At 38.8% G+C, this 22381-nt stretch overlaps 1 protein-coding gene across 7 annotated transcripts in view; it reads right to left on the bottom strand.

Moving 5' to 3' along the window:
- LOC129726377 (uncharacterized) overlaps nt 1-22381 on the bottom strand; it is a 28062-nt gene that overhangs the window by 1607 nt on the left and 4074 nt on the right. For 2 of the 7 annotated variants that reach the window (XM_055682987.1, XM_055682989.1), the window contains exons 1-5: nt 10172-10198; nt 3429-3943; nt 3203-3360; nt 2673-3147; nt 2075-2491 (exon numbers count right to left, since the gene is read on the bottom strand). In XM_055682987.1, the coding sequence (XP_055538962.1) occupies nt 2075-2491; nt 2673-3147; nt 3203-3360; nt 3429-3943; nt 10172-10183 (1577 nt within the window). In that variant the 5' untranslated portion in view covers nt 10184-10198. The other 5 variants (XM_055682991.1, XM_055682993.1, XM_055682990.1 and 2 more) reach the window with 5 other exon arrangements.

The following is a 22381-nucleotide window of genomic DNA, read 5'->3' as shown; positions in this document are numbered from 1 at the left end:
CGAGAGTTAGGAAATCACGGTGGTTAATGAATGAGGAGCTTGAATTTCGAACAGCACTATCTAATTAACTACCACACACAAAACATCAAATTATTGAAACTATTTAATTGGAGGCTACATTCGTTTGAAGATACGTACAACAAAAAATAATGGTAGTTGCAGAAGTTTCGGCTTTTCATAATACTTGGTTAAAGGATACGAATCTGTTCTAACTGTAACGTTGAAGATAACATATCGTTTTAAAAAACGATTGACATCTGGTTCTCGCTTTTTGATAAGGGCCAAGAGATTAGGCAGTTCAAAACGTAATTACCGATAGTTTCAAAAGCACTGCAGTAACTGCGATGGTTTGAAATATGATATGACAATATTTCGATTAAAAAGTTGCCGGATTTTATAAGAAATTGTGCCACCAGATATATGTCTGGAGCTGTTCAACATTAACAAAAACGCGTTTTTATGTTGATATATGACAATGACTGAAACGTAGCCCAGTCACTTTACTTTGGAGTTCAACCTACACTATAAAAAAATGTCACGATTACTTCAAGTGTTTTTGCATTTGACTCAATTCGTCACATCACACTGCAAGTTGAAGTGATTTAGTGTTGATTTCTCGAAGATTAACACTTTCCAATGAAATGATCTTGCGTTTGAAACAGGTTAATGGAAATCACCATCGTATTATAATGAATATCTCTTGTATTATCATCACTGTTTAAATCAATTGAATTACAGCTGCAATTCCAATTGACAAACGTCAAAACCATAAAGCGAAACAAAAATGTGACGATGGCGAACGGCGCAAGCAGCACATTAACCCAAAGATCAAAATTTTATTCGAGCGTAAGTTTCATTGAATCTTTTAAATTAAAATAACAATAAAACGACTTTTTACAGACCCTGAAATCTATTGCATCGATACAGTGACAGGGATCATCTCTAGGATCATCTTGTTATTAAATTAAAAATCTATAATAAAATAAAAAGGAGAAATCTAAAATAAAAAGAAGTCTCTTGAATTTATTGTGAATTTTTATAACTATCCAACTGACCGACATTCCGTATCTCAAACATAAGTATATCAACAAAGATTAACATAACAACAGAAAATAAAGTGATTTGCGGTTGAATCCATCGTTCTTTGCATTAATATATTTCGAAAGATTTTCATTCAACTCTGAAATGTAAAGCAAGTAGTGCGAATTCAACAGCAAATCACTTCACTTTGACGTGATTTTTATTAACAGTGTACTTTAAAGCAGAGAAAAACGCAACAGTCGTTTGAAAAGGCTATGACATCTGTATGACATTACATATTCATCGATTATCTCGCGACAAAACAAAACAATTAACTTTTAACAGCGATCATTACAAAGCGTTGTCAGAACGATTTAGGGGAACTTAAAATAAAAAACCATTAATATTTAATCAAGTCGATCATCCTCGAAATACTAAGCAAAAATTTATTTTATGATGTACTTAAGTCATTGTACAAAATTAACTATAATTATCATTTGATGAGTTGAAAAATATGCTATACATTATGAATGTATGCTGAATTTTATACAAGTCAAAGTTGATAAGCTTGGATTCATGCTTTTTAGTCTCAGTCGGAAATCACGAAGCATCGAATTTTAACCCGAAGGCAAAAGCGCCGAGGATTGACAACAGGTATTATTCGTTTATGAGAGATTTTTTTACAATCATGAGTTATGGAGAATATAAAACATTGCTTTTAATCGATGTTCTGGTAAATATTCGATTGTTGTACATAAAACAAGGTTTAGCAATTCAAGTACTGAAACATGTTAAACTGTTCAAATTGTTGTAAGTAGCTTGAAAGAATCGGACGATGCGCGTGGCGTTTACATGGCGACCGTTGCAATAAACCAGTGAAAATGTTAAACAAAATCTAAAATGATGAGAGGATAATCCAACCATTTAGCAATAAATAAAAAAAGAGAAAAATAGAACGAAAACGTTGCACACACATTACGACACCGAAGATAATCGCTAATAGTATTCGTACGCATCTTTGCGCAAAAGTTGCATATAGATGTCGCTACCATACCTTTCTAGTAGTCTTCGTTTCAGTTCTGGTGGGTAGGTCACGTAGATGTAGTGTTCACTTTGACCAAGTTCGCTGAACTCTCCACCCCCAATTGAGGTATTGGCGATAGACGCCCCGTCGGGAACAACAGCGTTGGATCCGCCTGCGCTGTATCCGTAGCCCCCACCATCGTCGCCATATGGTACTTGGGTAGCATGAATTTGTGGCGTGTGCTGAAGGTCGGTCCCGCTGGATGTTCCCACCGTTGCCACATTCAAATTCGATATCTGACCTAGACTGTTGAGACTTGTGGCCGAGTGTCCACCATCCTGCAGGTGGTAAATACTAGTTGCCTGTGGCTGTAAATAGTGCCGACCATGTGTTGGGCTTGGGTGAGCCGTAATTTGATTACTTCCCATTGGGCTATGATCTTCACTGCTGGGTTTGATTCGAGCCAACAACGACATAGAAACACCGAATTAAACATAAAGAGTAGAAATGTAATAAATGCAATAAAAAGTGAAACGAATCAGAGAAGGTATGGATTCATGGAAAAAACACATGTACTAAGTAGTGCATTAAATCACATTCAGTGTGTTCTGTTTTGGCCCATACTTACTCAAACAAAATCCAAATGATGTAATAGCACAGACATACTCCCAACGATAGCACCATCACTAATACAAACACCAATCCCCAGGGGAAGGGTCGCTGATCTAGCGCACCATCTTCCCAATACCGTTCGCATGTTAAATACCAGCAGACAGCACGATTCATTTCTTCTTCCATGCTTTTGAAATCGTCTAGGGACAATTGCACCAGTAAGCCCACAATGCAGTCCCGTACTAGAATTTCACACTGGGACTTTAAGTGTTGCAGCTCCTCTGCTTTGCAGTTGGCCTTCATTCGTTGCATTTCTGACAGTTTCTGTTGTTTTTTATCGACAGGCGGTAGCGACGAATCCACTAGATTTTGCTCGCACTGCGATGTTGTATTGCTATCGTTATCATTATCATCTTCCTCGTCATCTTCAGCGTCGTCGTTAATATCTTCATCCTCATCATCCTCAACTTCGACTACGTAATCGTGCTTGTCTAAAAAAAAGTACCTACATAACTCTTTTTCAGACAGTATAGTATTTTCGATTACCTTCGTTTTCGGAATAAGGGCTAACCTGACGTTTTTTAGGATCGACCATATCGCAGTTTACTGATCGTTCCTTCCTTCCCAATATGGCTGGTAACGTCTTGCGATCACTTAAAAGGTCGTTTTTGATGGTCTGCAATATTTTTGGAAGAAATGATTTCCTGCAAAAAAAAAAATGAGTTCAAAGTCGTGTTGGAATATATGGCAGAAACAAACTACGTGAACTCACCTTACGGGCATCTTGGCCAAATCTCTTGGACCCGATGTAGTGAGCGCAGTCCTGTAGGCAGTCGATTCACTCCAAACCTCGATATCGGTAGACATCATGTTGGGATCAACACCAAATGACAGCGTTGCGTCCTTCGCGATAAGCACTTCACAACGCATCATATCGCAATAGTCGGCTAAGCAGACTGCGTCCTCGGCCATGTTGATTTTACTCTTATGCCGATTTTCGAAGTGCATGTCCAGATGTTTCTCTTCGAAGAAGCTTTTACCACAGAAACCGCAGGTCCACTGGCTCGGGCGGTTTTGCTTCTTGGCACTCTGCTGCGGACTGAAGATATCGCGCAAGGGATGAAACGGACATTCCAGTGGTAACTTGACTTGGTACTTTTCCAGTATCGGCAACCATTTGGATTGGACTATTTTGCGTACCACACGGGAGCTGTCCCGAGAGCAGGATATCTTGAACACGCTGGGTCCCGGCCATGGTATGATTGATAGAAAACAGATTACTATCACCTAATGAGGGAGAGAAAAATAGAGAGACATGATTTAATCATATAAAATAGCTTCTGAAAATAGTTTAAAATGTTAGCACAGACGACGTTCAAACAAGAACAACTTTGATCGAATTATTACGTATACGTTTTCAAATAGAAGTACGTTATAAATCACCTTATTGCAACAACAATTTTTTTTCCGCATGTGTACTAGAGTGCCAATGAGATGTATGAAAAAAAAGTTGACCTTCGAATATTGTCTAGCGGTTGGGCTCAAAAGTTTCGTCTTCTCGAAAAAAGTTCCCATGCAAAATTTTAGCTCGATCGGACATCGGGAACACGTGCCGGTAAAAGTTTCACGAAAAATATCGATGAAAAAAGCAAAGGTAGTGATACACGAAATTGTCGATATCAATTTTTTTTTAAGCTATATGAGCCGTTGCGGAACAGAGTGGTCTATGTGCCATCGAGCAAATTTTTCAGAAGAAGCAATTTTTGAAAAATCTCTGAATAAAATTCTGTTCAACAGATTCTTTCAAACAAAATGTTCTAATATGAGGTTATAAAGTGTGGTTTAACATGGGAATACATAAAATTAATAGTTTATTTGCGAAATAAGTGATTTTGTATCACTAATTTACATAGACCACTCTGACTATATATATATATATATATATATATATATATATATATATATATATATATATATATATATATATATATATATATATATATATATATATATATATATATATATATATATATATATATATATATATATATATATATATATATATATATATATATATATATATATATATATATATATTCACTGGAATCCTCGAATCGTAGATCATTCTCTGCTAGCTTGTTGAGCGGTACAGTAGTTTATTTTCGCTCCGTTCGTTTTGTACGTTCGTTCGTAAGTTTGTGTGTTCGCGTTGGAAACCGACGCTACGGTGAACCCTAATATGGGTAAATCAAAAACCAGTTCTAGTACGGGGAAACGGCCTTGGCCTGACAATACGCCTGATCCTGCGGCTAAAAAGCTTTTGGCCAACAACAGATTTGCTGTCCTGAAAAACGCCACGGATTCTGAAGTAGTGAAGAAGGAGAAAATCCCGCCTTTCTATGTGAAAAGCTTCCCGGAAGGACTACGCGAAGCAATTGTGTTTTATATCGAAAAAGGACTGAAATGCACCATCCGCATGTGCACTGAGGGATACAAACTGATGGTTCTGTCATTGAATCATTACAAGGCGGTGCAAGTGATACTGCAGAAACACGAGGTGGAATATTTCTCTCATGACATCGAAGCAGAAAAACCCCTCAAGGTTGTTCTTCGCGGTCTTCCTGACATGGAAGTTGACACCCTGTTGGAGGAACTGAAGGCAAAAGGACTCAAGCCAATCCAGATCCACAAGATGACGCGGCACAACAAAACTAGGAAGTACCGTGATTAATTATATCTCGTAAACTTGGAGAAAAATTCAACGTGCCTGGCCTGCAGTCCATCCGAGCACTTTTTCACCTCATCGTAGCCTGGGAGTGCTACAAACCAGTGCATCGTGACGTCACCCAATGCTCTAACTGCCTGCTGTTTGGACACGGGACTAAAAATTGCCATATGGCGTACCGTTGCATTAAGTGTGGCAAAACACTCGCCCCCGATGCCTGCCAGCTGATGGAGACCGCCGATCCAATGTGCGCCAACTGTGGGGCTGCCCACAAAGCAACCAGTAGAACGGGCCTCCACCAACAATCAGCCAGGTCGCCGAGAGGTGTTGTTCATGTGAAAACCAGTTTAAATTCACCAAAGTACGTATTTTCATGGAAACCTGATTTTTCCAGTCTTCCACGGTAGGTTTCAACTTAGCTCTTCAATTTTCAAGCTCTATATTTTTAGAGTGACGTCTCCTGAATCCAAAGAAGGTGATAGATTTTTTATAGCATGCACAGATTTGGAGAAAATCAAATTTTCATAAGAACTCGTACTTTAGTGAATTCAAACTCGTTTTCCTCTAAATCTGTGCATGCTAGAATAAATCTTTCAGCATCTTTGGATTTAGAAGACGTTACTCTAGAAATATAGAAATTGAAAATTGAAGAGCCAAGTTGAAACCTACTGTGGGAGACTGAGAAAATCAGGTTTCCGTGAAAATACGTACTTTGGTGAATTTAAACTCGCTTTTCTCAAAATATTTGCATGCTAAAATAAACATTTCATCGCAGATTGATTCAGGAGACCTTTTCGCAAAAATGTAGAGCTTAAAATTTGAAGAACGGTTTTCTTATTTGAATTTTTATGAAAATACGTAGTTTTGTGATTTTGTACTGAAATAATTTAGAAACTCTAAAATTCACTCTTACATACCATATTTCATCCACCTGACATGATTTGATACATGAAGCAATTGATACGTATGAAAACTCCCAGTGTTTGCTCAATTTGTTTGAAAAATTAGAAAAAAAACAGACATATTTGCGTCTCATGAAAACGGGGAGAGGTCCACAGGGGTGGCAGCTTTACCAAAACTTAGAGCAACTATTCCCCTTGAATAAATGTCCAACTTTTCCCAAATCGGCCGTTCCAGTGCTGAGAACGAGCATTTAAAAAAAAACAAGTTCCGTCTCGGGTCTTTACGGGTTAATCTCTCAACTTCAGCTTCAAAAAACAGCAAAAAACTCATTTTTGAAAAAAATGGTCTTTAGACCATTCTGTTCCGCAACGGCTCATTTAGCAGCGATAAGTCGTTCTTCACGCAAAACCCTATCTACTCCTCGCGCACTTTTGGATCTTTTGGAAATTGATATAGGTGATGATCCAAATCTCTTACTATGCCCGTATTTGAACGCTCTGTACTTTGTTTTGAATGTTCACTAGAATATTTTAGATTTTAACATGAATTAATAAAACAAAACATCAAAACATGTTGTTCAGCAACACTGCCAAAATTAAAACGGTAAGCCTGATGATAAATTTGAACGCACTCGGAGTTTTCTATTTCAACCAATCAGTGAGCGATTCCCGAAGTGGATGCAAATCTATACCCAGTTGTCTCTCCGTAGGGGAAGACGATACTGATCCCGCAATCTATGCAATGTAATTGTATTGAGTATACTTTTTTTTTTACTTGTATGGACTTCCTCACTGCGACCAGAATTGTAGATCTATTGTGAGATATGCCCAGGTGTCCGCTATTGAGAAGTGGCATGCTTATTATTATTGTTTATCAGTGCTTGTGTGTAATGTGATACTCTTCCTAACACGCTTATTGTTCTACTATACCGATACTCGTTCTCTTGCCAAATATCACCAATTATAATTCCCCTGAAAAGTTTCGTCGTGCGTCCTTTTGGCCAGTTTTATTGATAAGAGGGACTTATTTTTGTTAAGAGGAAGTCACGTAAAAGTATTGTAGATTTCAGCGTAAAGGAAGGGTAACTGGTGGGGAGCCTGAGAATAAACCCATGCTTACGTCGACTTGCTGTCATTTGCTGTTTGTTTACCGCACACAATCAAGGTGTACCGCGGCGTCGTAGTAAAGTTGTTTGCAGGGCCGGCGTCACATTTTTTTCCCGAGTGGGTAGTAAGGAATAGGGGAGGTTCATGGGTTCGTTCAGTAGTCATGTTTCCCATCAATTTCCCATGGAAGGCAATTATCTAGGCTCATTTGCAAAAGTTATTCCACGCCCTTACGAGTGGCTTTCCGAAAGTTTACCGGAACATTCGCCATGGTGGACATGCGTGTAGTGACAGTTCTATTCATCAATTTCTCCTCAATTTTCACGTCAAGATTGTTGAAGTTGTCTCACGCTTCTGGTTTGTCCAGAAACTCTGGATGGGATGCAGCTGGGAAACGTTGGGTGGGTTGGCCGACCTGGGTACCGCATCGATTTTTAGCCGCTCCATTTCCTCCAACGATTGCTTCGAGGAGGGGGGCGGAACTTGGTGGTGAGGTCACTTCCTTCGTGGGAAAAGTAAAATATGGAGTGCCCTGCCAGTTGTTGTCATCCAGGGGGAGATAGGTCTCGGCGTGGACCACCATCATCACGTCGCGATTCGCCGGAAAAAATCGACTCGACCATCGAGCAACTCCGAAACCAATAGACGGGACTTCCGTTTTCTGATGTCCATTTTCGCCAGGTACTTTTCCACTGTTTGGCCGGTTGAACCGACCTCCCGATCAAGCGTACGCAGCGATGTAGCCACTTTCCCCTAGGTATTCCTCTTCAGCATTCTTTGGAGCTTCTTGTCGCTCAGGGTCGTCGACTGTCCGGAACCGGTCTTTCTTTCGATGCTCTGATTGTAGTCCAGCAGTGCCAAGATGTTGTAGATACCGGAACAAGCGTAACCGGCGTCCCTTTTCCGTACGATGTCTGTTTTCGACGCAACGGGGTAACGTTCTTCGATCGCGCACACTTCTGAACGGAGTAGCTTCACTGTTTTCGCCATTATGGTTAGAGTTTGAGTCATTTTTTTTCTTCTGACTCATGGGTTACTATGATTGATGCTTCATGGGTAGTTTCATCAGTGCGTGTAAAGGTAAACTCATGAAAAATCGGCCTTTTTTGAGCACTTTTTTCAATGCTAACGTTAGGACTCAACAATTTTGTCTCGGAAAAGTTTCCTTCGAAAATTTAAGCTTAATCGAACTTCGGAGAGGGTTTCACTTACAGTCGTGAAAGTCTAACATATTTGATTTTACAACCTGATAATGCACAAGAGTAGTTCTTGAAGTTTCAGAATCGATTTTTTTTATAGCAAATCTCTTAGAAATGCATGAAATGTCTAGAACTGATATTGTTTTATATAAGTTTGTTTTAAAAACAAAAATTAAATTTCAGGAACATGGAAACTTTTGCGTTGGGAGACTCGAGCTACACCAGAACACACAAGAGACACTCCCAGCTCGAATATTTCCATTATCGATCAAAAAACTATAACTTTGACCGCTTTGAGGCTCTACTTCCCAAAGTCCGATTGAGCTCAAATTTGGCATGGGAAATTTTTACGAGAAAACAAAACATTAGAACTCTATCGTAATTGAGATTCAGAACTCTATCGTGAATGAAACAATTAAAAAAAAAATAATCCTTTTCTCAGAGTAACGTTACAACTGTACATAAGTCTGTAGATTTATAATCTCTCGCTCAACGATATCCATCAACAAATCTGTCGCTCGCAACAGTACTTTTTTTTTGGTTTTGTCCGATAGTTCCGTGTGGGTAAGTACCCACATGGATATTTTCCGAGTGGGTACTACTACCCATACTACCCACATGAAATGCCGGCCCTGGTTGTTTGCGAGAAGTTAGTGACCCGGCGACCCGTGATGAAGCGGAGTGGTTTCGTTAGAAAATGAACCGCTCGATCCAGAAGACCTCTGCTGACCTGGATAGGTCGATCGGAACTGCCTACATGTTCATGATGAAGGACCTGGGCTGGGATATACCGTACAAGGAACGCAAGGTTCACGGAGTTTGCAACGAAGAAAAGGCTAAACAGTGTAGAATTGGTATTTTCGCGACACCCAGGTGAGGAGTTCGTGTTTTCTGATAAAAAACCGTTTTGTCTTGCAACGGCAGCACAAAGTTCAAAATGATCGACTATGGGCGCCGACGCTGGCTAGCGTTTCCTCGTCCACATAAACATCCCGCGGTTCCAGAGCACCGCGTCAGTGATGGTTTGGGAGGCCGTATCCAAGCGTGGTAAGCTCCACTGGTATTTATCGAGAAAAACGTGAAAATCAACGCCGCGTACTATAAGAAAGGATCGTTATGTCTTTCAACAGGAGGGCGAATATCATCCAAGCGTTGTGTCGGGTGAATTCGACTGATTTTTTCGATGAGATTTTGTGGCCTTCCAGCTCCCCGGACCTTGATCGCCTGAACTATTATGTATGGTCCTACATGCTAGCCAAGCAGAGCGAAGATAAAGTTAACACTATGGACCAATTTAGGAAGTTCATTTCCAAGCCGTGCCACGTGCGATTCTTTTGAGAAACGTCTTAAGTTCGTTATACATCACTGAAAGGAAGTACTCACAGCTCATTTATCGTAAAGGTTCTCAATGAACATTGCCTTAATAAAAATTAATTCAGAAAAGAATATCTTGTATTTTCATTTTTAATACATTTTTAAAGTATATTCGAACTTATTGAACACCCTGTAGAATGAACAAATCGACTCTGGCTAAATTACTGGTTTTTACTACAAGTAGCCTTTGTAGTGTTTATAATTTTACCTTTAATACCATTATTGAAATTAGCCAAACCTTTCGTATTTCACTTCTTGAATGACGAATTTTTGAGACTAGCTTTACATCATTACAACGAGCATAAGCCGATTGTCGTTTCATTATTCGTCAATAGTTGTATACGACGCTTTTGAAGAGAGATTACATTTCATTCTGGAAACTATTGTTACATTTCACAAAATTTGACTTCCAACACTTATCATAGAGATTTTGTATCACAGGATTCACGGGTAAAGGTTTTCTCGGTGGGGATATTGCCACTGAATACGCACTGTAGAGCATCATTGAGCCCAAATACAGTATGATATATAGAATTTGTCCAAGAGTTTTCATGTTTCCTTTTCCGGTGATGATGATGATGCGTAGAATGGCAATTGTGCACTATAGTTGCTTGCAAAAGTTCATGCTGCATCATCACTTTCTGCTCGCCGTAAATATTGATAACGTACCCCTTATGGGTTAAGGTTCGCGCTATTTGCAGTTTCCCATAATTTACGTTAGAAGGAACTACTACAGCATCAAATCAGAGTTGCTCTTTACACATATATATTTACCTTGGTTATAATGATAACAAAGTGCGATTTGATAACAATGCAACACATATTATACTACGTAAACTTGTTTTTTTTTTAACTGCACCAGTTTCTGTCAATCTGATTCGTGATACACCCGCTCACGAACTTTGTTCCGGGGCAACTAAATTTAACATGCTACTAGTAACAGCCTATAGCCATACAGTATACCAGTAAGTTAGGCCATTGATTGCCATGCTACATTTACTTCTTCGTCTAATGGACGTCACTTTGCATATACAACATTGATCCAAATAGCCGAAAGGGGGCGCGAAAAAAATCAAGAAAAATGGTAGTGCATGCCGTCGCCACCCGTTGGAGCCTTCGTTTGAATTGCACGTCCATGCTTCGGGGTGTGTTGATTTTTGTCGACAAGAACTCGAGACATGTATACCGTAGAATGTCGAAGTTCACGCTGAGTTAGGAATGTATGACCAAGAGATCCCCCTCATATTTTATAGGGGGACTATGATTGCATTTAGCGTGAAAAGTCAGTAATTGACTGGTCTTTATAAGTAAATTCAATGAAGCTTTAGCGCTGTTAGTCACATCAACTCTGCAGTGCATTCGCGATCACTACAATATTTTTTAAGTGAGTATGTCTATGATGAAAGCTGAAAGGACGACATGCAAGAAGCAACTTTTAGGGTGGATTCAATCTTACCGATATGAACTGTGAAAAACCTAATTGATTCATTTAACACCAGTTGAAAAATCTATCTTAACTGAGCGAACACAATTTGCACTTTTTGGTTTTGGCTAGAGTCCAGCAAATTTTACTATATAATGGTATTAAACTCAATTCAGTTTCTAGGCACAATATTGTCTGCATTCCACATTTGCTTGTTCGCTAGCAGTCTATTGCATCGCAACATACATGGCAAATATCGAGCGAATAAATTGTGGCAAGGTCCTTTCAACTTTGACCACTTACAAGCGACCGACAGCAACAACATACAGTGCTTAACTATGTTTCCTGTCAGTGTCATGCAGAGAACATCTCAAGTAGGTAGAAATCGTCGGTTTCGTGCAACACTGCCACAACTCAAAATTTTGCATTTTTGAGTTTTTGATGGCAAACGATGCCAAATATTGTTAAAATTCATCCCACGAAACTCCGTTTCAAAAATCCCAAAAAATCCAGAATTCTGAGTAGTCTTTGCTGCACAAATCGAAATTTCTCTATAAAGTTAGTAAAAATAAGGTTTTAACTTGTACAAAGTGCTTATAATATGTACATAATAGACCTAAAAGTGTTAGGTAAGGATTGGAAATCTTAAACTTTGATTTTTTCTGGAAAATTGGAAAATGAATTTTCGACGTTTATTTTCAAACGCGTTTTCCCCGAAACTATGGTTTTTGAATTGTGCCAGTGTTGCACGAAACCGACGAAATGTTATTTTCATTCCTTGTGTATTATTCAATTGTTATAATTGTCCCGAAATTCTTATCCACTTTTTTTTGAAACAATTGTTTTTCTAAGAAATACTGGACTCATATTATAAATAGTATAAGATTGCTAGTAAAATTAGTGACCCCCTCTTGTTGTGAGCCTAATCGTGCAACAAAAAGTAGTCCTTTTTTATGGCCGCTATATCAGAACTGAGGAGAGTTAAACTGAAAAAAAAAAAAGCGAACTAACACGAACATAAGACCTCGTTGCTAAATGCATTAATTATAATTAATGTGCCAACTTAATTTTGACGGCACTGATTAACTATGAGCTAACGTGCCTTTATGTTGCTGGATCCCGAGCGTGAAACGCACGGCGAATTTACATTTTTTCTGTGTCGTCGAAATGCTTTTAGATTACTCCAGGGAACGGAGTAATAAAAATCCCACACGCAATATTCGCTGAACCGTTATTATTGTTGAAAGTGTGATTTTCCTGGTATGTACTGATTGACTTAGAAAAGTAGCAACTTGCATAATATTTATACCTTCGAAACATCTAGTAGTGATCTTTTTGGTTTCTAGGCATATATTTATGATAATTTCTACTTTCAACTAGTAATTTGAAAGGAAATCTAAACCATGGAAACGTCTGACCTTGCAACTTGACCTATTGTAAAGAATTCAAGTTCTTTGCATTAGAGTAAAAAACTACAGCAGTTTCAGTTAAGTTATCTGTTTGTTGGATTATATCTTACCGAGAGCTGTGAGGGCAAAATTTGAATCAAAAATGTCATTGTAAAAGTGTGCTTGAAACACCTTTTATTAAAATAAATCATTGTATCATGTGCTTGAAACACCTTTTATTAAAATATTTACAAGTTTTAATCGATCGAATCGAAAAAGAATCATAGAAAAAAATGTTCATTACATACTCTAATACACTCAGTTTGTGACTTTTGGCAGTTAGGCGTCGTAAACAAATTACGTAACGCTAAAAGTCTAGATTTCAGACGCCCTCCCCCGCTATGTAACGATAAGTAACGTTCGATATGACTCCTCCCCCCCCCCTAAAATTACGTAACGCTGAACAACGTGACCCCTCTTGAAATTTTCAATTTCGAGCCAATATAGTAGTTACGTAACTGTCCCTACTAACCCCCCTCCCCCCCCCCCCCCTTTGTAAGAATAAGTAACGCAGACTTAACCCCTCTCCCCCTTTCATGCGTTACATAATTTGTGTCCGACGCCTTAGCGTTTTTTCACCGATTGTGTACGGACAGTGCACTGTGGTCTAAAAGGGCAAAAAGTCTAACTAAATTCCTAAGGCATCATTACTAGCCAATTACTTTGCGCATGGGCGCAACTAACAATTACTTTGCGCATGGGCGCAACTAAGGAAAATTTGTAGGGGGGGCTAGTTTTCATACACTTCATTTAAAAAAAATAGGAAAAAGAGTTACAATGCGCCTATTTAAAAGCGCATAAAGTAGTGTCGTAACAGAAGAAAAAATCACTTCAATCGGGAATAAATCTCCGAAGATGTATTGAATATCTTGACCATCTCTTTCAGTTGACAGTGATTCGATATTGAGGCGAACTAGGTTTGGTAAACGGCTGGGCAGTGCGTACCAGCAGTACACCAGTGCTAATCGGCATAAAATAGATCCCAGTGTGGTCCAAGGCATAATGCCATATTCTTAACTCCACGTGGAACCGACTGGAATACGAGCAACCATGAGAAGATTGGGGAACCGGTGGGAACTTGGTCGTATGCTGACAGGGAAGCGGTAGTTGTTCTCCTTGGAGAGCAGCTTGTCAGAGCGTCTGTTTTCCAGGATGGGGGCGGCTCGAACAGCGACTGATCCGAAGTGGACGATGAACTATGAAATGCGGTGTCTCGCCTCTACACTCAAGACGGCGGCCCCGTCGCAAGACTAGGTATCGCAGCCCTAGTAAAGCAGCATGCTGAAATAAACATACTACGAACAATCAAGAATTGAAAACGAACCGGAATTATCCGCAATGATCTAGTGACGAAATGAGGCCGACCATTAGAAGCACGGTACATGTAACAGTAGATCGCTTAACGCCTCGGATGCCGACCGAATCCTGCTGGATCAGCTATAACTTCACCAGTTCGGCATCGTTGCGCTCCAGGAGCTTTACCAAAAAGGAGAGAAGGTACGGCGAATTTGTGGCTGCAGGGCACAATTTTACCAGAGCGGCGGTACAAACAATGAGCTGGGTACCGGATTTATAGTGCTGGGCAGGATGCAGAGTCGTACGATCAAGTGGCAGGCGTTCAGCGACACGTTGTGTTTGTTGATAATAAAAGGCCGGTTCTACAACTACACCATCCTCAATGCTCTCTGCCCTCTCGAAGGACGTCCCGATATAGAGAAAGAAACGTTCTACGCACAGCTGGGAGAACTCTACGATAGCTGCTCGCGTAGAGACATCAAGATCGTCATTGGGGACATGAACGCTCAGGTCGGTAGGGAAAACATATATAAGCCGGTGATTAGCCCGCACAGCCTGCACACCGTCACGAACGACAACGGTCAGGGATGCGTCAACTTCGCAGCTTCCCGCAGACTGGCAGTCCGAAGAACCTGCTTTCCCCAAAAAGACATCCACGAAACCACATGGAGATCACCTGACCAACGTACAACAAACCAAATTGACCATGTTCTCATCGACGGCTCTTTTTTCTCAGACAAACAAACGTACGCATCAAATGTAATGGGAGTATTGGCATGACCACTTCGATCGAGTCTAGTGCGACGAAGTAAAAAGTTGACGATGTAGCTGATACGACCGGTAGTTCTCTACGGAATCGATACATCAACGCTTCTGGCCTCAACGCTCTTGGAGTTTTCGAACAGAAGGTGCTGCGGACTATCTGTTGTGGAGTACAGACAGACGACGGATAATGGCGACAGTGCATGAACGCGCTGCTTGGAGAGAACCCCGCACGCGCTGCTTGGAGAGAACCCCGTTGCACAGCTGGCGAAAGTCAATAGGTTGTGGCGGGCCGGTCGCGTCGTAAGGATGCCGGACGATGATCCTGTGAAATCACTTCTCTTCAGCAACCCTGTGGACTAGGGGGCGCAGCGTGCGCGATGGCTCGACCAGATCGAAAGAGACTTGCGAGTAATGAGACGTCTAAGTAACTGGCGAAACACAGCCCAAAACCGAGCAGCATGGCAACAACTCCTTGATACAGCACGAGCCACCACGGCACTCGTCTTATTAGTAAGGTAAGTAAGAGAGCTAGGTTTGAGAATCGATCCTGGGCACAGTACTAGTTCTCAGCCAATGACTGATGACTTCTCAATTTGTGTTGATTTTGATGCTCTGATAGGAAGTATGGGATGTATTTATATTGACTACAATTATTCTCTGGGAAATTCTGAGGGGGGGGGCTTAAAACTTGCTAGGGGGGGCTGTAGCCCCCCTTAGCCCCCCCGTAGTTGCGCCCATGACTTTGCGACACTTTGACGTAAGTTGACACATTTTAACACTGCCTAGATGCACCAAATTTTAAAGAATTTGTTAAGAGCAGTGTTTTTACATTTCTCCATCCTCGACTTTTTTTTATCAAAATTTGCACTATAACTTCAATTCCTTTAAATTTTTTTAAAATAAATAAATAGAAAAGAAGTCAACTTTACTTGTAAATTGAAATTTAATGCTTATAATAATTTTCACGGTGCTCCCACAGACCGTTATTATCAAGCAAAAAATACCATCAAAACGGAGAACGCCAGTTTGTTCGTTATGATGTCCTTCATCTCTGGGTAAATTTTTGAAATAATCGTTTGTAGCATTTTCGAGTTATGTCCGTTTTGTGTTAAAATGGCCGATGTTCTTAGGAAATTTATATACACTGGACCAGTTATTGGTTTTAGTCTCTCAGATTTCAATGGTACTTTGTAGGTATAGATATTTTGCCTACCTAGAAGCAATTTGCATAACCAGAAAACAACAAGCCTAAGCTTTGAAAAGGGCGTAACTTCTTTATTTCAATTTATATTATATATATATATATATATATATATATATATATATATATATATATATATATATATATATATATATATATATATATATATATATATATATATATATATATATATATATATATATATATATATATATTATTTTTGCGAGAGGTCGCTAAACCAAATTAAACTTAACATATTAACATATACATAAAAACAATAAACGGTTAATAGATAGATCCTTTTCAACTCAATTTTTCGGTTGCAGAATTCGACTACTTGTACCGAAGATAAGGTTGAAATACTACCATTACCCAAAAATATAACATTTAACTACGCCACTGTGATACCGCCAAATAATTTGCACGGGAATTCAACTAGAATTTGAGAATAAACGTTTACAAATTGGCTTTAGGATCTCTATGTAATTGATTAAATTATTAATTCCTACTCCTACTTTACTACTCCACTGAGATATAGCAAAGTCTCAGATTAAACAGTAATGCCGTAAAACCCCGCCTCATACCGAAAAACCTTTTTATATAAAATTTGCACAGCTATCGTGGAGGAAGTTTTTAAGCTTACAGAGTGCAAATACCCCCTCCCCCCTTTCCCACGCTAATGAGATAGAGCAATACCAACATATTTATTACAGTTTTTACTCGAAAAACCCAACGTGCAAATTTTCACAGTTGTCGGTTCAGTAGTTTCCGAGTCCCTAGGAATTAGGCAAACATATAGACAAACAAACAATGATACCTACTATGATTCAAATTTTTCAACGCAAACTTTCGACATTCCTGTCGATTTTCAACGCCTACTACAGTTTGAGGTTTTCCTTCAATAATCACCACATAACTTGAAATAAACTTTTGACCGCTGGATTATGAAGGTTTCAATGAGATGAAGAAGTTACGCCCTTGTCAAAGCTTAGGCTTGTTTTTTTGGTTATGCAAGTTGCTTATAGGTAGGCAAAATATCTATACCTACGAAGTACCATTGAAATCTGAGAGACTAAAACCAATAACTGTCCAGTGTGTATAAATTTCCTAAGAACATCGGCCATTTAACCATAAAACGGACATAACTCAAAAATGCTACCAACGTTTTTTTCAAAAGTTTACCCAGAAATGAAGGACATCATAACAAACAAACTGGCGTTCACCGTTTTGATGGTATTTTTTGTTTGATAATAACGGTCTGTGGAAGGACCGTGATTTTTTAATCATTTTTTTTTTCATTGTGTTTTTCTCATACCCAAACCCGACCTAAACCCGGCATTTTCAAACCCGAACCTGAAAGTTTTTTTTCACCAAACCCGAACCCGACCCGTACCCGACACTTTCAAAAATTTTCCAACCCGAACCCGCCATTTCTAATTTATTACTACCACCTCGCTGGCGAGTTGTTGTTGAGATTTGCAGGAAATTTCACACTGTCGAAATCGGAAGACTTTCTCTTTTGAAATGGTTTACCTTATGGAACTTTTTCGTAAAAAAAATGTGCAATTCAGTTAAAACTGTACAATGCGCCTGCACAAGGCTTCTTGTTTTGACGCCATTTTGAACCGAACTGAGCAAGCATAAACAAAATAAAAAATGCTGCCATAAAGAGGAGAGAAAAAGGCTTACATATACATACTCTCATTTTTCTCTGAGCGTGTTTGTTGTTGAGTAATAGATCCCAAAAAATTCTAAATTCAAGTTGTTTTCCATTACTATTGAAAATATATTGAATGGTTACGTACAAAACATGCAATAACTACAAATGGCTTTTTCTTTATCTCTGCTTGTTTTTTTTTTCAATTGATTACAAAACACCTTTATTGCGCATCTGTTATGTTCTCGCAAATTTAAACGAGTGACAACTAAAAATATGGAATTTTTTTGAGATGCTAATATTCAACCATAAGTATGTGAGTGGTGGTGTTCCTCAGGGCAGTAATTTGGGACCTGAGCTGTTCATATTGTTTTTCAACGACATTGTCTTGCTCCTTGGAGTCGACTGCGAATTAGTGTATGCTGATGATCTAAAATTGTAATTAGTACAGTCGAATCGCTTTATAGCGACATCACAAGGGACCATCGTAATAGAGAAATGTCGTAATGAAACGAAGAGCTTTATGTATGTAAAACAGAAGGAACCATTGAGAATGTCGCAATAAAGAGATGTTTTTTTTAAAGTCGTTATAGAGAGATTCAACTGTAGTTCAATATGTTGATGACTGCAAACGTTTACAAGCGCTGTTGAATACATACGTTTTGTTAATTAGTGTCGACGAAATAGGCTTGTTCTTAGTGTTTCTAAATATCAAGTCATGATTTTCACCGGAAAAGCAGCCCAATAGTTTTCAGTGGACTAGAGAGTGGACCAAGTTTACAACCTTGGTGTCTTACTTGATGCTAAGCTCACTTTCAGTCAGCATCGCCCGACTGTTATCTCGAAAGCTTCATGTCAACTTGGGTTAACCACAAAAATTGCCTAAAACTTCAGAAATCCTCACTGCTTAAAAACGCTTATGTGAAAGCTATCTCTCTCCATTTGATGACAGTATTTTTCGTTTTGTTTATGCATGTACAGTTCTGTTCCAAGTGGTCTCGAAACAGGAAGCGTTGCGCAAGCGCAGTGTACGGTTCTTACTCAACTACACAACAATTTCGGCAAAAAGCTCATGGTAAACCATTTTTAAAGCAAACATCGACATCAATACGCTAGGAAGGTAGAGTAAAACCGGCCAGAGTATTGTACAAAAAAGGACTTTTTCCTTTTTGATTTAATTATTCAAGCTTTCTGGTTTGGTTATCAATTAAGAAGTATATTTGAACGAATGTTTAAACAAAATTTTAATTCCATTTCTTAAAAAACACCATACCGATGAAAGGTATGTGTTATGGCCAGATAAAACATCATCACATTTCGTCAAACACAAACACGACTCCATTAGTACCCCAAATACGCAACCCAATGACTCTACTCCAGTGTTGCCTAATCGAAGATTTTTTCTTGGATCCTTGGTGTACAAAAACAACTGGAAAGTAAGGAACTGCAAACAGTTGATTGGTAAATCAAAAGTTGCATTCGAAAAGTCGACGTGAATATCGTATAACGCTTATATTTTTTTAATCTCGCTTATTTTCCGTCGGTCTAGTTCCGCCACTGTTGTTGTACCAATCACCGACGCCCGGGGAGGCGACTCCACCCAGGACCCTAACTCACGACCCGTTTTATTAACAACGGACTGGCGCCAACGGCTCTACTTCCTTATGCGATGGAAGGCGTGATCCCAGAGATTTTTCGCCTCAGAAAATTTCCCGGTGTCGGCTAGGATGTAATCTAGACCAGTTTGGTTGGTTGTGAGTGGATCACGCCACCTCACAACCATCGACACCTATGTCGGCGATGAGATTCGAACCCAGGCGTCGAGCGTGGTTGGCGGAGACGTTACCAACCACGCTAGGCCCCCGCTATATATAACGCTTATGTTCCGGCATCCTGACAAAGCTTCGTCGAACAGCCGATTCTGGGCCTTTCTCAAATATTCATTATTTTTTTTGTTGATAATGAATGTATCTTCCAGTGTAATATATCGGTTTTTGTTCTAGTACATCATCCTTTTTTTGACAGCATGAACAAAAACCTAAATTAATCCACCTAGCGGTCAGACTCAGCCTTTCTCATTCAAACTTATTATTTGTAAAAATAGATTTACATGAATGCTTAAATCCAATAAAGGTATATTCACTCATTGGATTCTAAAATATTGAAGTTGTTATTAAAGTATAAAATATGAAATTTGACGTAATATTAGTGCTTAAGAAATAGCGAAATAAAAGAAATGACTCTAAATTTTGAACAATTTAATCACGAGCGATGCGGGAACGTTTAGATAGTACGAGACCGCATTTAAATCATGTTGAGGCCATAGATATTGATCAAAGCAAAGTTTGTTATTTGTAAGTTTGAGAGATGACTCGTTTGTATGACACTAATTATGTTCAAATAAGTCGTGTAATACTTAAGATAATAGACTTTCATTGTTTTACCAATTAAAACATAACGGTTGCTCAAGTTTTATTATAATCAAATGTAAAGGTAACGTATAGGGCAGCCAAACTTTGAAACCACGTGTTCAAACATAATTCAGCAGTTACCCCCTAACTAGCACGTTCATCTGATATCAATATTGTTCAAATCGGTTGTGTAGTTTCTAAGATAATGAAGTTTCGTGATTTTCACATTTCGATACATTACAGACGAAGTTACAGTCCGATTACAGCAAAATTCAATAGGGTGTTATGAGGCAGCTAGATCTTTCATATTATACTCATTCTGTGGAAATCGGTTCAACCATCTCTGAGAAAAGTGAGTGAGTCCAAGTAGTCTTCGTAATATGTTTCTTTTCATAGCTGGACTTCACACTTTTAAACATAACAGGCAAAGTAATAATTCGTTTGCAAAAAAAATCAATAGGGTCTTATGGGGCAACAAGACTTTCCATATGACACTAATTTTATGGAAATCGGTCCAGCCATCTCTGAGAAACATGAGTGAGGTTAAATAGTCTCCAGAACACGTTTCTTTCTATAACTTCTGAACCACATGTTCAATCTTCATAAAATTCAAAAGTTAAGGGTTTTTTAGGTAGCCCGTTTATTTGAAACCAATTTTGTTAAAATCGATTGTGTAGTTTCTGAGATATTGATGTTTCGTGATTTTTACATTTTGATACATAACCTCTAAACTAGAAATCAGATTACAATAAAATTCAATTGGGTATTATAGGGCAAGTAGACCTTTCATTTGCAATTAATTTCATTGCAGCAACCTAAGCGGCAAATAGACCCTTCATTTGACACCAAGATAGAAAGAATCGGTCAGACCATCTCTGAGATAAGTGAGTGCGAAAAAAAGGTGCACATACACACGTACACACCCACGCACAAACATATACACCTATGCATGCATATATGCAAAAAACGCTCGATTCGACGAACTGAGTCGAGTAGTATATGACATTCGGCCATTTGGATCACTTTTCTACCCTTTAATTAGCCAGTGATCGTTAGGAGAAAGTCAATATATTTACTTTCATTATGTGATTTCACATTTTTATGAACAACGGACAAAGTTACAATCCGATTGCAGTGAAATTCAATAGCAACCTATGGGGCAACTAGACCTTTCATTTGACACTAATTTTGTGAAAATCGGTTCAGCCATCTCTGAGAAAAATGAGTGAGTTTAAACAACCTCAGGATAACTTTTCTTCATATAACTTTTGAACCATATGTTCAAATATAACGAAATTTAAAAGTTAAGGGTTCTGGAGACAGCCCGATCATTTGAAACCAGTTTTATTGAGATCGGTTATGTGGTTTCTGAGATATTGATGTTTCATGATTTTTACATTTTGATACATATCCTCTAAATTAAAAATCCGATTACAATGAAATTCAATAGCAACCTATGGCGCAACTATACCTTTCATTTGCAATTAATTTTACGAAAATCGGTCCAGCCATCTCTGAGAAAAGTGAGTGAGAAAAAAAAGTTGCACAGACACACACACACACATACACACATACATACATACAGAAAATGCTCAGTTCGTCGAAAGGTATCGAGTGGTATACGACATTCGGCCATTGGGACCACTTTTATACCTTTGGTTTTTTCAGTGATTGCTATACCTTTCTAGGAGAAAGGCAAAAAGAATTTATATGAGCAGTTGTCCACGGGGGGTTGAAATCGTTCAAAATCTGGCCCCATACCTTTCTAGGAGAAAGGCAAAAAGTGAAATGATAGAAATGACTTTTAATTTCAACTTCAATCCCGAGCAAGGCCGCAAACATTGAAATAGTACAATATTCAATTTAAATGATGTTGAGGCCACATATTTTGATCGTAGCTATAGTTTTAAACAGTCTGTGGGTTTCGTTTCTTTCTATAACTTTCAAACCACATGTTTAAACATTATGAAATTCATTGTTTAAGGGTTTGAAAGCCCATTAATTGAATTCAGCTATGTTCATAGCTTCTGAGATATAAGAGCGTTTTTCACATTCTGACACAGCGCCAAAACTAAAAGTTTGATTACAATGAAATTCAATAGCAACCTAAGCGGCAAATAGACCCTTCATTTGACACCAAGATAGAAAGAATCGGTCAGACCATCTCTGAGATAAGTGAGTGCGAAAGAAAGGTGCACATACACACGTACACACTCA

Source organism: Wyeomyia smithii, chromosome 3, assembly GCF_029784165.1.
Source record: "Wyeomyia smithii strain HCP4-BCI-WySm-NY-G18 chromosome 3, ASM2978416v1, whole genome shotgun sequence".
Lineage (NCBI taxonomy): Eukaryota > Metazoa > Arthropoda > Insecta > Diptera > Culicidae > Wyeomyia > Wyeomyia smithii.
This window is presented reverse-complemented; position numbering and strand designations above follow the sequence as displayed.